This window comes from Acinonyx jubatus, chromosome D4 (assembly GCF_027475565.1).
Source record: "Acinonyx jubatus isolate Ajub_Pintada_27869175 chromosome D4, VMU_Ajub_asm_v1.0, whole genome shotgun sequence".
In the NCBI taxonomy this organism is placed as follows: Eukaryota; Metazoa; Chordata; class Mammalia; order Carnivora; family Felidae; genus Acinonyx; species Acinonyx jubatus.
Window position 1 is genome coordinate 90,291,001 of NC_069391.1, and position 15,366 is coordinate 90,306,366.

General features: G+C 52.9%; 1 protein-coding gene across 1 annotated transcript in view; it reads left to right on the forward strand.

Moving 5' to 3' along the window:
* The window catches only part of SHC3 (SHC adaptor protein 3), a 104,478-nt gene extending 89,897 nt beyond the window's left edge, over positions 1-14,581 (forward strand). Inside the window, exon 12 of the mRNA XM_027041218.2 lies at positions 7,973-14,581. Coding sequence (XP_026897019.2) covers positions 7,973-8,101 — 129 coding nt within the window. The 3' untranslated portion in view covers positions 8,102-14,581. The remainder of the gene's footprint in view (positions 1-7,972) is intronic.
* Positions 14,582-15,366: the final 785 nt, after the last annotated feature.

The window sequence follows — 15,366 nt, forward strand, 5'->3', positions numbered from 1 at the left end:
ATGGACGGATTGGTGCCGACAGATGCACACGCACGCACACGCGCACGCTCGTGTCTGTGTCCGTGTGTGTGTCCGTCTCTGGATGTTACAAGTGGTGCGCTCGTGGTAATTCTTCCAATTCCAGTCTGATATCACAGGGTTCATCCGTGTTTCTTTTCCTGCATTTCTAAGTGTCTCCTCCAGCGATGAGAAGCCTGACCCCTTACCTTCATATTTTCACCGACTTGGTTAACCCCCCACGTGTGAGGTGCACCCCCATCACAGCGGCCGCCCCTGCCCTCATCCCGCGGGGGCGCCGGTTCCCTGCCCAGCCGTTCCCCGGGGGCTCCCTGCCCCCTGAGCTCGCTCTGACCGCCCCTCCTGGCTCTGATGCCCACGCGGGCCACCCACCTCCTGTCCTGTGTCCTCCCGTCACCTGTCCTGTGGTACACTCCTCACTGCCCCTGGACTCCAGTCTCCCACTGGGGACCACCGTGGCTGCCCCCCCCCCCACCCCCAGAGCACAGCACCTGTCTTCCTTGGCATTTGGACCGACCGTTCAGTCAGGAAGGAAGGGACTGGAGAGAAGGGGAGGGAGGGGCTTTCTGAAACATTTGATCACATATCCAGGCATCCTGCAGTGCACTCCTCTTGTAAATATCTCCGCATCATTTCCACCACTAAGGGTATGAAGGCAACAACGACACGACATAGTTGTTGTATCCCACAAAACTAAAGATAGTCGTTCAACATATTCAAATCTCCCTGATTATCTCAAAGATGTTCTGTGTATAGTACGTTTGTTGGAATCAGAATTCAAGCGTGGTCTACGTGGTCCATTTTGTGAGGTCTCTGAAGACTCTTACTCTGTTTTCCCTCCATCTCCCTGGACTCCAGTGGTTTCCTTGAGCGACTAGATAACTTGTCTGTAGAATATCCCACACTGTGGTTTGGGTTGTGGTGTCCCTATGTCACTTGTGCCCTGACCCCTGGCTCTTCTGTAAACTGGTAGACACAGAGACTTTAAAGGCAGCCTTATCAGGATATACCTTGCATACAGGCCCGTTTCAGGAGTACGATCCAGTGGGTTTTAGTATATTCACAGACGTGTGCATCCATGGCCACAGTCCGTCTGGAACATGTTTACCACCTACAAGAGAAATGCCTCTGCGTTCAGCTGTCACCCACCAGCCTCCCGTCGCCTAGTCTCCGTGGGTCTCTCCCTTCTGGAGCTCCCTCTGAATGGAATCCTATAAATACGTAGTCCTTTGTGACTAGCCTCTTTCACTGAGTGCAGTGTTGTCAAGGGTCATCCGCGTTGTGGTGGGTGTCAGCACCTCATTCTTTTCTGTGGCCGAGGAACATTCCGCTCACAGACAGCCCATGCTTTATTCGTGATGGACATTTGGCTGTTACGAACATTGCCGCTAGCATGACGCCCAAGTTCCTGTGCGGACGTGTGTTTTCATTTCTCTTGGACATACACCCAGGAGTGGATTTGTTAGGTCGTGTGGTGGCTCTGTAATCTGCCACCCAAGGGACCGTCACACAGTTTTTTTTTTTAAAGCAGCTGCACCATTTTACATTCCAACTAACAGTGTGCGAGGGCCCCGATTTCTCCGTGCCGTCTCCCACGCTTGTTATTATCTGGCGTTTGGATTCTGGCCATCCGTGTGGGCGGGCAGTGACAGACCACTGTGATTTTGATTTGCATTTCCCTCGTGACTAATAAGGTCAAGCATCTCTTTAGATACTTATTGGCTGTTTATGCATCTTCTTTGGACTAATGTCTGTTCGAATCCTTTGTCCATGTTTTTCTTCTTTTTCTTCATTTTTTTTTTGTTATGGTAAAATACACAGAACATAAAATTTACCATCTAAGCCAGCTGTAAGGGTACAGTTCAGTGGTGTGGGTGGTGTGCGTGTAGTTGTACAACCAATATCCATCCCCAGAACTCTTTTTGTCTTGCAAATCTGAAACTCTGTCCCCATTAAATAATTCCCTGTCCCCTCCACCCCCAGCCCCTGGCATCCACCATTCTATTTCTGTCTCTATGAATTTGACTCCTCTACAGACGTCATGTAAGCGGAGTCACAGCTCATTTGTCCTTCTGTGACTGGCCTGTTTCATGCTGTCCGTAGGGTTCATCCACGCTGGAGCACGTGTCAGGATCTCCTTCCTTCCTAAGGCTGCACAATATTCCATTTATTGTGGAATAGACCATATTCCAATATCCAATATTGTGGATAGACCATATTTTGCCCATCCATTCATGTGTGGATGGACTTGTTGCTTCCACATTTAACTATTGCAGGAAACGCTGCTCTTAATACAATGCACAGGTATCTCTTTGAGACCCTCCTTTGAGTTTCTCGGGTGTACATCTAGAAGGGGAATTGCTGAGTCATATGAGAATTCATTAACAAAATGTTTTTGAGAAGCCATCACACAGCCCACAGCGGCTGCACTATTTCACATTCCTGCCAACAGTGCACAAGGCCTCTAATGTCTCCTCCTCCTGGTCAAAACCTGCTATTTTCTGGTTTGGGGATGGTGGTCATTCTCATGAGTGTGAGGTGGTATCTCGATTTGCATTTCTCTGATGATGAGGGTTGTGGAGCATCTTTTCATGTACTTATTGGCCATGTCATTCGGTCACATGGTCATTTATGTGTCTTCTTTGAAGAAATGGCAGTTCAAGTTCTTTGCCCATTTTTGAATCAGGTTGTCTATTTCTTATTATTGAGTTTTAGGAGTACTTTACATATTCTGGATATTCATCACTTATTAGATACACAAATTCCAAATTTATCCCCCCATCCTGTAGGTTGCTTTTTTACTCTGTTGATAGTGTCTTTCATGCACAAAACTTTACAATTTTCATGACGTCCAAATTGTCTGGTTTTTCTTTTGTTGCCTGGGCGTTTGGTACCATATCCAAGAAACCATTGCAGATTCAGTGCCTTGAAGCTTTTGCCCTGAGTTTTCTTCTAAGAATTTTAGGCCTTACATTGAGGTCTTTGATCCATTTTGAGTTAATTTTTGTATATGGCATCAGCTACAGGCACTCTATTCTTTCGTATGTGGACACCCAGTTTCCCCAGCACCATTTGTTGAAAAAATTGTCCCTTTCCTGTTGAATGGTCATAGCACCCTAGTCAAAAATCACTTGACCGCATATGCAGGGGCTCATTTCTAGGCCCTCTGTTCTTTTCCACTGCCTTATATGCCTGTCTTTATAGCAGTACCACACTGTTTTGATTACTGTAGCTTTGTAATTAGTTTTGAAATCCAGAAGTGTGAGTCCTCCAACGTCGTCAAATTTGTTGGTCTTTTCAGAGAAGCTGCTTTGGGTTTCATTGATTTTCTCTATTATTTTCCCATTCTCTGCTTTATCTCTGCTTTAATCTTTATGATGTCCTTTCTCCTGCTCAGTTCAGGGTTTTTAGTGTCTTAAGGTGGGACGTTGGGTTATTTGTGAGTCTCTAAATTTTCCTCCTGCTGTTGGGGAAAAGGAGTGCCCATGTGGGCAAGGTGTTGATTGCAAGGATGTAAGCAGCTGGCACTCACAGTCCCAAGTCTGACTCTCGGCGTTGCAGCCCCAGGGGGCTGATGTGAACCTGGCACTGTGTCCGTTGGGTCAGGAAGGACCTGAGCCTCACCTTAATTTCAAACCTGGGAGAGGCCAAGCAATGTGGGTGGGTGGGTCTACATCCCACTTGGGTTAGGTTGTATTTGGGCTTGAGCCTCTGGGAGTGGAGGGTCCGCCCGTGGATCCAGCCCAAGCTGAGACATTAGACAAAGAGCAGCAGGTCTGAGTGTGCAACCCGTTCCAATGGAACCAGATTTTAATCAGGAACTATCTTGTCTGATGGCTTTGCCGCAGCTAGTGTGACCTTTTGGAAGGGGACGGATGTAATCATTCTGTCGTTGGTTGAGTATACTTGTTAACGTACAATATCTCTAAATGGTATTTCTGACTACTGAGCACCTAATTTAAATGTTCCCTAGACAACTTGAACCCACAATACCTAAAGCAGAAGGTACGGCCCCCACCCCCTTGCCCAACTGCCCCATGGATTCCTTCCCGCAGCTCACCCTGCCCCCAAACCTCAGCTACCAGTACCTCCTTCATCACATGTGTTTAGTTTTACAAGACCTGCGCATAGCTCAGTCGATTAAGCATCCAACTCTTGGTTTCGGCTTAGGTCGTGATCTCAGGGTTCAGGTTCGAGCCTCTCATCGGGCTCCATGCTGACAGTGTGGAGTGTGCTTGGGATTCTCTCTCTCTCCTCTCTCTTTGCTCCTCCCCTGCTCACTCCCTATCCCCCCCCCTCTCAAAATAAACAAACATTTAAAAAAAAGGAACCACCAAACTATCTTCTAAACTATCTGTCCCGTTTTGCAATCCACCAGCAGTGACGAGAGTTCCCATTGCACACATCCTCACCAGCATTGGCAGTTGTCGGTGTTGTGGATTTTGGCCATTCTGATAGGTGTGTGGTGGCATCTCAGTGTTGTAACTTGTGTTTCCTTGGTGACTCATGCTGTAGGGCATCTTTTCACGTACTTGTTTGCCACCTGTGCATCCTCTTTGCTGAGGTGTTTGTTAAGGTCTTTGCCCCATTTTTAAAATGTGGTTGTTTTCTTAATGTTGGTATTAAGAGCTGTTTGTATATTTCAGAGACCGGTTCATTATCAGATGTGTCTTTTGCAAATACCTTCTCCCAGTCCGTGGCTGCTCTTCTCACTGTCTTGAAGGTGTCACTTGTGGATCAGACGTTTTTAATCTTGATGAAGTCCAGCTTATCGTTTCTTTCATTCACGAATCAGACCTTTGATGTCTTATCTAGAAAGTCATCACCAAACCCATGGTCACTAAAGTTCTCCCTGTGTTTTCTTTTAAGAGTTTAATAATTCTGCATTTTACATTTAAGTCTGTGATCCATTCTGAGTTAATTTTTTGAAGGGTGTAAGTTCTGATCTAGGCTTTCTGTAAAATATATGTGGATATCCCAGGGCTGCAGCACCGTTCACTGAAAATGCTGTCTTTGCCTTTTATTTCCTTTTTTGTCTTACTGCATTAACGAGGACTTCCATGATGGTGTTGAGGAGTGTGAGGCGGGACATCCTGGCCTTGTTCAAGTTTCTCATCATTAAGTAGGATGTTAGTGGTAGGATTTTTGTGGATGTCTTTATCAAGTGGAGGAAGTTTCACCCGTATTCCTAGTTTACTGAGAGCTTTTACCAAGAATTGGTTGAATTTTCTGTTTCCATTGATAGGATCATGGAGTTTTTGTCTTCTCCCTAATGGTGTGATGGATTGTGTTGATTTCTGAATGGGGAAGCAGCCTTGCAGACCCAGGATAAATCCCCCTTGGTCATGGTGTATAGTTCTTCTTATACATTGTTGGATTCAATCCGTTAGTGTTTTGTTGAGGATTTTTGCATGCGTGTTCATAAGAGGTGCTGGTCTGTAGTTTTCTTTTCCTGTAATGTCTTTGTTTGCTTTTGATGTTAGAGTCGTACTAGCCTCATAGAGTGAGTTAAGTGATATTATTTCTGCTTCTGTCTTCTGAATGAGATTGTGGGGACTTGGTAAATTTTGTCTTTAAGTGTTTGGTAGAGTTCACCAGTGAACCTATCTGGGCCTGGTGCTTTCTATGTTGGCAGATTATTCACTACTGATTCAATTTTTAAATAGCCACAGGTTTATTCAAACCATCTATTTCTTCTGGTAAGAGTTTTGTGAAGTTGTGTCTTTCAAGAAGTGGGTCCGTTTTTAAGGAGTTATCAAATTTGTGGGCATAGAGTTATTTATAGTATTCCTTCATTATCCTTTTAAATTCCGTGAGATCTGTAGTGATGACCCTTCTTTCATTTCCGATATTAGTAAGTGTCTTCTCTCATTTTTTTCTTAGCCTGGCCAGAGGCTTATCAATTGTTACGTATCTTTTCGAAGGACCAGCTTTGAGGATCATTGATTTCTGTATTGATTTCCTGTTTCCAATGTCATTGGTTTCTGCTCTAATTTTTTCATTATTTCTTTCCTTATGCTTCCTGTGGATTTAATTTGTTCTTTTTTCTAGTTTACTAAGGTAAAAGCTTAGAATACTGATTTCAGCTCTTTCTTCTTTTCTGACCCACATAGCAAGTGGGTCCATACAGATAGCTCTGTGGACTGCAGGTTCTCTGGGAAGAAGCCAGACTGGAGTTTCAGCAAGCATTGATGTGAATGGAGTGAACTGGCCTATTTAGGCAGTAAATTTATATCATATAACTCTTCATGGTTTTGTTTGTATGTGTGTGTTCATTGTGGCCCAGCCTTCATACCCCAAAGATGCCCACCAGGGGGCAGCTTGGGCAATATGTTGGAATCATGGTGGGGAGGGGATCGAGAGACATGCCGGTTGGCTGAGTCCCACCCCAAGCTCCTGGTGGGGTTGGCCTGGGCACGGGGTTACTGAACACTGTCTGGTGATTTGGACGTGAGTCCATGCTAAGACTGCTATCCCAGACACTGCCCTGTCATAAACCCTCTTTCATTCACCCCTGCTGCCCCAGAACTTCAATGAGTGTTCATCACTAAGAAGTGGGAAGAAGAAGTCAGCATCAAGGCAGCAGCCAACAGTAGTCTCAGGCTGAGTCCTGGGTGCCCCTCACCTCCCAGAAAGGGGCCTGCCCGTGTCACCTCAGGGTCTTTCTGGGGTGGGGATTCTACAGAACTCAGGAGGATTAAACAGCCTTGATGAAAAGATGCCAAAATTTCTTGCAAAAAGATTCCTTTCCTAATGTGCCCATTGGGTCACATCCTTGGTGAGGCTCAGTGCCCAAGGGTCAGGAACCCCGTGGCCCAGTGGGTCCCTGTCCCTCCATGCTTACAGACACCTGTGGGGAAGGGGGCCTACCTCAGTGTGGGACCCCAGGAGAACAGAGCACCCTCATTTCTAAGTTTCTGCTGTTGCCTGTGGCTGCTATCTTGTAGATCCTAGAGCAGATGGCCGGGGGGCGGGGTGGGGGGGGGCTTTAATGGGCACACCTGGACTATAGATTTGGGATGGGAATGAGATCAAGGCTGAAGGCTCAGAATAGGACATCCCATTGGTAGGTTGGTGGAAGGGAGAGACAAGAGTGGCCACATCAGGGGTGAGGATGGGATTAGAGGAAAGGAGAGAATACGGGGACAGGTAAGGAGGAAGAAACTAGATGTGCCCTCAGAGTCCCTGAGAGACAGGTGGGGGAGAGCTGTGGCCCAGGGAAGGGGGGGTCCCCAGAAATAAGGCTGGAGAGAGGGGTCAGACACCCAGGGCATCCAAGAGCCATCCTGAGGACCATCTAAGGGCTGGAGGGCCATCAGGTGTAGCCAGGCACCTGCTCCCTGACCTGTCTCCCATCCCCTCAAAGGAGGCCATGGGGGCTGTGTCCACAGCAGCCGGAGACTGTTCCTGGCTAGGCGTCCTCTGCCTTCTTCAGGTGTGGTCTACACTGGGAGTGTAGCAGCCCAGGGACCAAGGCGCAGGCCCGGTGAGCAGCGGAAAGTGGTGACCCTCCCCACACCCCCACCCCGCCCCCAGGGTTCACTTGCTCGGAGGCTGGCAGGCGGGCATTGCACCAAGAAACCAGGAGCGTGCTGCGCCGCCCCTGCGTCCCAGACAGGCTCGCCCCCAGTGCGGGAAACGGAAGGGCTACGTGGACCCCCTCTGGGTGTGAGTGCAGGACGGCCAGATGGGTCTTTCGAGGGCAGGAGAAGAGCAGGAGAGAAAAGGTTGACAGCAGAGGGCAGGGTGGTTGCTGAAGACACATGGCAGGTGACAGGCTGAATGACCGGCCAGTGACGATCACTGGGGACTTCGCAGACGTGTCTCTGAGAGAGTGCGGGGGCCCCGGGGAGGTCGCCGCTCCGGTTCCCGTGGTCTGGGGCTGGCTCCAAGCACGTGCGTTCTCTTTTCTCTGCCCGTGGGTCATGCATCCTGCCCTCTGTGTCCCTCCCAGGTCCGGACGAAGGACAAGGTCTTTGACAGCATCAGCCACCTCATCAACCACCACCTGGAGAACAGCCTGCCCATCGTCTCTGCTGGAAGTGAGCTCTGTCTCCAGCAGCCAGTGGAGAAGCCCCTGTGACCGGCCGGCCACTCCGTCCTGACCCTGCACTGATGGTCAGGAGACCTGGTTCTTCCCGGGAAATGGGTACGGGGGCTATGGAAACTCGGGCAGCCGCCCACAGGCTCAGAGCCTTGTCCAAATGCCCCAGGAGGAAGGTGTCCGAAAAGTGCAAGTTTCATAAACTTGTCCTGATTTTCTCGTGTGCATATTAAAGGTGTACATACCTATACATCCTGTACAAATTAGCCCTCTATATTTATATTTTTTAAGACTAAGAAAGATGTAAGACTAACGTTCTGTGCTGTATGTTTTTCATGGAAAAAAAGTTTGACTCTAGTTGTCCGGGCAAAAAATTTAATTCAACTGGCCCATTCTCCTGAGAAATTCCCCTAGGAAGGTGTGACCTGCAATCTTACCCGATAAGCACAACACGGGGACTAGAAGCAGGCAGGAGGGTTCTAAAAATATGGAGTAAAAAATACGGAGTCGGCGCAGAAGAAGGCGGGCTGCCACCCGAAAGGGCCTAGCTCTGGTCCTGGGGGCCGCCCCGCGGGGTGTTGGCGCCCCCTCCCTCCGCGATGACGCCCCCCGTCCTCCCGGTCGTCTGCACTGCACCGTGAGCTCCCGGCTCCCGCACCTGACACCTGGTGCCGCCGAACTGTCAACCCGGCCGTGTCGGTGGTGCCTGAGCATGGGAATCCCGTCCCCCTTGACCTCAGTTGTCCAGGGTTCTCAAAGATCTTACTGCCAGATGTGGCACCAAAGGAGCCTCAGTGACCAACATCTTCACTGGCAAACTCTTCCATTGCTCCCATCTGTGTTACTGTGGGGGGAGCGGGGGGCTGGCTGGGGCGAAGTCTTGGCTTCTGTGTCCTTCCAGCCAATCCAATCATGGCAGGCCGCCGCGGTAGCTGCTAGAAAACCGTCCCTGCCCTGAATCCGACAGCGAAAAATGCACCGGTACGAGCTGTGTCGAAGGCAGATCTGACACGCGTGCTCCGTCCCGGAGACGTGTGCGCGGCCGTGGCTCTTGCCCCACGTTTGCCTGAGGTTGGTGACTCGGGCCCGTGGGATCGGTCGGAGGTTTCCTGCTTCTCGAGTGGTCGGTGGGTTAGGTGGCTGGTTGTCTCTGCAGCAGATTTCCCAGTTGCTCCGTGGAAAGGGCCCGTGCCCCACAGAGCTCTGTCTTGACCCCTTCCTTTGAGCTGGAGTACTGGGATTTCCTACGGGGTCATTCGGTGTCAGGAGGTCAACAGTGCCTGTAACTTTTAAAAAACGCCCGTGTTGACGTTACCATGTGATTTTAACAGATGCTGTCTTTTAAAAGATAGAAGGATCCATTCGTCGGCTGGCACCTTCTAATTGGTGCCACGGCACAGGCCCCCGTCCTGTGCGGCCCCACGGTGCGAGGCACCCCTGGGTCGGAGCAACAGAAGGACTTTCCGCGCGCTTAGAGTGGGACGGTAATAAATTCGATGCTTCAAGAGTGAGGAGTTAAGGGTGGATTTAAAAAATTCTGTTGAGTGAATCTGTGAAGTTCTAATGCTAAATGAACCCCATTTCTGTTCTTGGGGTGTGTGTGTCCAGGATGGAAGATGGGGTGAAGCTTGTGGGTGACGGGGGAGTCGGGCAGCTCCACAGATGTATGTGGGGCTTCTTAGGAGTTTTTGTCCCTTGAGGGTCCAGTGGATCCAAGATGACGGTGGCTTCAGTCTTCTAGAATGTTCTGCCGTGGATTGGAACTAACGTAGGACCATCCGCCTCTTCCTGGAAAGAACAGTTCTGGTTTCAGTCACAGTGCAGATACTCTGGCCCAGGTCACTCGGAAGCAGTGGAAGCTGAACGGGGTTGGGGTGGCATTGTTCAGGCTCCTGCCCTGTGACGACGCAGACGGGGCGGGGGTGGGAACCGCCCTGTGCCCCGTACCCCAGAGGCTGCAGCCCTGCAGACGTACCAGAGGTCCCACCCCAGTGTGGGAGCGTCCACACATATAAAGATGGGTAAACTGACTTTTTAGTGCCCCGCTGTGTCGTGTTAAGGGCACCTCCCAAATGCTAATGTTTCAGGGCAAAGTAGGAAGGGCTGGTTGGGGACCCCGAAGCCCTGAACACGTGACCTGCTTTCTTTTCCCTCTTGAGGATGTGACAGATGGTAATCTGCAGGTGCGGGAGCTCTCTGTGAAGTCAATGTCTGTCTCAGTGGTGATAAGCAATATATATATATATATATATATATATATATATATATATATCATGTTTTCTTTGCATGAGAATCAATTTAGAAAATTAGAAGTATTGGCGGGAGATCAAATTCTTGTTTCAATATTAATTCAAAACATGTATTTTTAAGCTCAGATTCCAGGGTTTGCTTACAAAGGAACAGTGCCAGTGGGAAATCATGCCCCTTTGTAGCCACCGAAGCAACCTGGAGACCCGGGGTGCCTTCGAGTCTCTCTTCCTTGGCCCTCCCCTGTGAAGCATGTTGGGGCTCCGCGGGGTCATCTCAGCTCCCCTTCAAGGCCGTGTGAAGGGCCTCATTCACAGGCGGGGAAACTGAGGCGGGGTGGGTACCCACCTTCAAAGCCACGCGGTGGGCGGGCAGCCGGCCGAGCTGTCCTGCTCCGTTGGTGTTACCGGGTTCTGCCGTGCCTGGGACTCAGGATTCCGGGTCCCCCGTCGCCCAGTTCCCAGCCTGCACCTCTGCCAGGGCAGGGCTGTGTGTCCCAGGGTCTCTGCACCCCGGGTATGTTCTCTGTGCGCTGTGCCTGGCCGCCCCCGGGGTGCATGGTGGCACCGGGCCTGCGCCCCCCTGCTGGGCCCCTGCCCCCGGCTGTGCTGGGTGTACAAGGCAGGCCCGGCGGGCCTCCGATGCCGCACCGGTGCGGCAGCCCTGGAGACCCCCCCCCCCCCCCAACACCTCCATGTGTGAATCAGCGGTACTTTCAAATGACATCCTCGTTTGTCCCTCTGAGCGCCCACAGGGTCCCTGTGGGGCTGCTGGCCGGTGGTTTCACTGAGCTCTGATGCTTGAGGCCCTGGGCGCTCAGCGGACTGATGGCTGACGCATGCGAGCATCTCCCGACCCGCCCCTGTGCCCGGGCCACCACTCCCGGGCTCCTATACTCAACGGCCCAAGGACCCGCTGGCCACTCTGCTGCACCCCGTTTCGTTTGAACAAGGATTGCTTATCGCTGTCTTGGCTGTTGGGGTGGAAGGATGGCAGAGGCCCAGCTGCAGGACATACAGTGTCCTGAGGGTCTCGCAGGGAGGAAGGCACCGGGGTAATTTCCAGGGAAGTCAGAAAGTGACAAGCCGCCTGCAGAGGAAGAGGGAGGCTTGACTTCCAAGGAGGGGCAGCAGCGGGAGGCGGGTGGAGGGGCAGGGTGGCGGTTAGAGCGGCCCCTGAAAGGGCCCTGTGCTCGGACACTGTGGCCGCGTGTCTGCTGGCCCTGCCCGTCCTGGGCTCCTGAGACGGACAGTTCCTTTCAGGTGGCGTCAGATGCCTGGTGGGGGTGGGGGGAGGCGTCCTTCTCATAAGTGACACCTGAAACCTGAGGCCCTGGTCCTTATTTCCGGGAATCGGTCACGGGGTGGAGGCAGTTCCCACGAGGTCCCAGGCCCCCCCGGCGGCGCCCCAGAGCCACGAGGCCTCACACTGGTTGCTGGGGCTTCTCTGAGCGCTGGCCCGCGTGCCACCTGCACCGCAGGGCTGTGCGGTGTCCCCGCCGTGAGATGGGAGGTGGTGGTGAATGTACGTGAAGAGGAAGGACAGCTGATCCCTGGGATGCTTCGTGCACACGTGTGACGGGCTCTCTGGCTGGCGGAGTAGCATATGCGTGCGTCCCGCCCCCCTGCGTGCACGCTCCCCCCCCTCGCCTTTCTGTGGTGGTGGGGAAGGGGGGAGGGGGATTGTGGAAATACTGCGCTTGGGTCACCGCGTGTCGCAGACAAATCTGGGTCACGTGTCTCAGAACACCAGGCTGTGTAGTGAAACTTTAAAAATGGTCCTGGGAAGGATGAAGTGGAAAAACCACTCTGCCGGCACGTGCTACGAACCCGGATGTGCCGTGCCCCCCACCCCCACCCCCGAGGGTCACAAGCAAGGGAGGGCTATGGGATCAGGATCCTGCAGCTCCAGACCCGGCTCTTCAGTGGGGGGACTAGGGCCAGGGGACTTGCCGCAGCGCGGGGACAGTCGGTGGCTGAACGCAGGACAGAGCGCAGGACCCTTGAGGGTCCTTGACAGTGTGTGTAACGCTCAGCACCCCCCATGGAAAATGGCAAACAGCTCTTCCCGCTTGGGTTGCATTCGTGTCCCTTCCGGGACGAGGAGGTGCTTCTGTTTGGGGCCCTTCAGCCGCAGACCCCGAGAGGGTCTGACTGGCTGTCGTTTCTCCCGGTGATGCCCCAGGGGTGGGGAAGGGAAGGAAGTCGAGGAGGAGGAGGAGGAGGAGGGCACGATCGGCCCAGTCACCGTGGTGTGGCAGAGGGAGGGGCGGCAGGAGGCGGGGTGGACACAACTCAGCACGTACCCAGCTGGGCTTAGCTGCCAGCCGGGCGCAGGCGGGAAGCGGGCCCTGTGCACACTCCCCGGGCCGGGAATCCCAGGCGGAGACACAGTCCTCGGGGCCAGGCAGATCTGGAGACGAGGGGCAGCGAGGAGGCCCCAGGCCCCACCCCAGGCGGGCTGCGCGGGCCCAGGAATGTGTATTTCTGGTAAACAGGGAGTGTGGACCACCATCGGGTGTGAGCTGCCAGCCCTCCCCTACGGAGGGCTCCCCTCCAATTTACCAGTAGGTTTTCCTACTGCTTCGTGTTCTAGATCCCAGAGCCCGTGCTCTGAGTTTTAAAAGTGGAGGATTGATAAGCATCGAGAACTCGAGCAAATCGCTGCTGGTGGCGGACAGAGTGCCGTCTGCCAGCCACAATTTATTTATAATGGGGCTTATAAATATTTATAAGTTTGCAAGCAACAAATGCACAGTTTTAAAACTGGCACATTTTATAGCAGCTAGAAAAACTGCGATTTGTACGAGGACCCTGAATGTCAGTTGCGCGTGCTCACGTACCCGCGCTGATCACGGCGGATGCACACCTGTGTGTGTGCGTGCGCGGGCGGGCGGTGGAACGGGCACCTCGGCCTACCCTCCCCGGGCTCTGGTATTTTAAGCCACAAGGACAGGCAGGAAGTTAAGCAGACGTGAAGAGTTTGGGGGCTGACAGGTCCTGGCCTCTGCAGACTCGTGGAGGAGCGTCCTGGATGCCGCCGGAGGTGGGACCCAAGTGCAAGGGGGAGCACAAACAGACAGGAGGGCGGGGTGGGCACTGTGGAAGTGACCGAGGGGCAGGAGGGAAGGGAGGCCAGCAGGGAAGACAAGGAAGGAGGGAGACAGCGCAGGAGGCTGAAGGGAAGAAGAAGCATTCGGGGACGAGCAAGTCCAGTCTCATGCGCTGCTTGCATCCGGCAGTGTCTTTCCGAGGTCAGAGACGACGGGCAGGAAGGGACAGGTGCGGAAAAGCTGTCCGCACCAGGTGTGCTGGGGTGCGAGCGGTCTGCCTGGGCACAGCTGTGCACCCCACAGCTGGCGGGCATTCGTCTTGGCCCCGTCTGTGCACAGGTTCCTGTGCGGCAGGCTCTGTGCTGGGCTCCCGGGAGAGACGGGAATCTGTCATCCGGTAGGAAACTTACACACCCGGGGCACGAGGGTCAGACGGGCCTGATGGCCGGCGTGGCCAGGTTCAACAGGACAGTGGAGGCTGGGGCTCCCGGGTGGGCCCGGGGGTCTGAAGGCTGTGCGAGCTGGAGGCGGGTGGGGCGGGAGGGTCACAGGGGACATTCAGAGCCTGCGGGGCACCCTTCTCATGCATGCCCCACGGCTGGTGTTGGCATGGGCGCTGGGGACTGGGGGCTGCACCCCTCAGGCCCCCTGCCTCCCCAGATGTCCTGAATAAATGACTCTCCAGGGCTCCTCCCCGAGCTGGGAGAACCATTCTCACGGAAGAAAGTGCCAGGCACGAAACCTCGTACAAGGTTACATTTCTGTGTCGTTGCTTCACCTTGAGACGCTGTAGGTAGCAAAGCGTGCACACGGAGAGTGCAGGCGTGGTCCTGAGTGTCCCACGCACCCGGGGCATCCTTACCACAACCAAATTGTCTACCCGACCAAATCCAGCAGTGGTCAACAAAGCAGGAATACGTGGGCATCTCTGTCTTTGAACGCTGAGTTACCTTTCTCTGTAATGACTGTGTGTCAGCTGCGAGTGCAATGTTCTGTGTTCATTTGCCTTTTGAATAAAACTTGTTCCAGAATAAATATTGTAAAAACTTTAAGTATGTGAATGTTTCTTTGCACTGAGAATTAAACAAGAATTAAACATGGGATGTTAAAAGTCCAAGGATTAGGAAAGAACTCCGTGTAAATTCAATGTGTAATAATAAGATATTTATTACTTTTTAAAAAGCATTTGGATGGGAAATTATATATATTGATAAATATCACTTGAGAATCCCGTGTTTTGTTTTCCATTGACTTTTGCGGAACAAGAAAGAATTGCCGTGAAAGTCTCTGCCTGGGCGTGTCGCCGATGAGCCACTTTCTGCTTTGATGCTGGGACAGAATCCCCTTTGGGTTCTGAGGAGTGGCATTCTCAAACCAGCCTCGAGCTTTCTAACCTCCTCCAGGAAGCGACGTGTCTTCTGGCCGCATCTGTGGCGGCCAGGCGTAGGGGCCGCGTGGCGTCCCCGAGCGTCAGCGCCGTGGCCCGGGGCACCGGGTGTCACAGCTGTGTTGGCAATGGCACCCTTCTGCTCACTGGTCATGGGAAAATGTGCCTTCATCTTCGGGAGACAGGTGTGTGCGCTTCTGTGCAGCAAACCCTTTGATATTTCGACTTAGACGCTAAAACGTTTGGGTGGTGAGGCTTTGTCCTCACAGACACAATTTAAGAGCCCGGACTTGCTAATTCAGTGAGGAGTTTTCTATGAAGTGCACCTGGTTCCACCCCCAGGACAGCCTCTTGGGCAGCACAGGTCACGGGGCAGAGAGCAGCGCCTGCCGCGAAGCTCACCGTTGGAGTGACTGTCACCGAGGTGTGAGCAACGGAGGGCTGCGTGGCCAGCCTCTCCCGTGGGCGGGGGTCTTGCGTCGCCTGGCGAGGCAGAGGGGCTGGAGCTTCTCCGAAGGGAGCGCGTGCCTCTTCCAACAGCAGCACCTGCACAGCCTCGCCCCCCTGATGGTGTGGCGTGCACACGGGGTCTGGCGTCGGCCTTCCTGACGGGGTCTC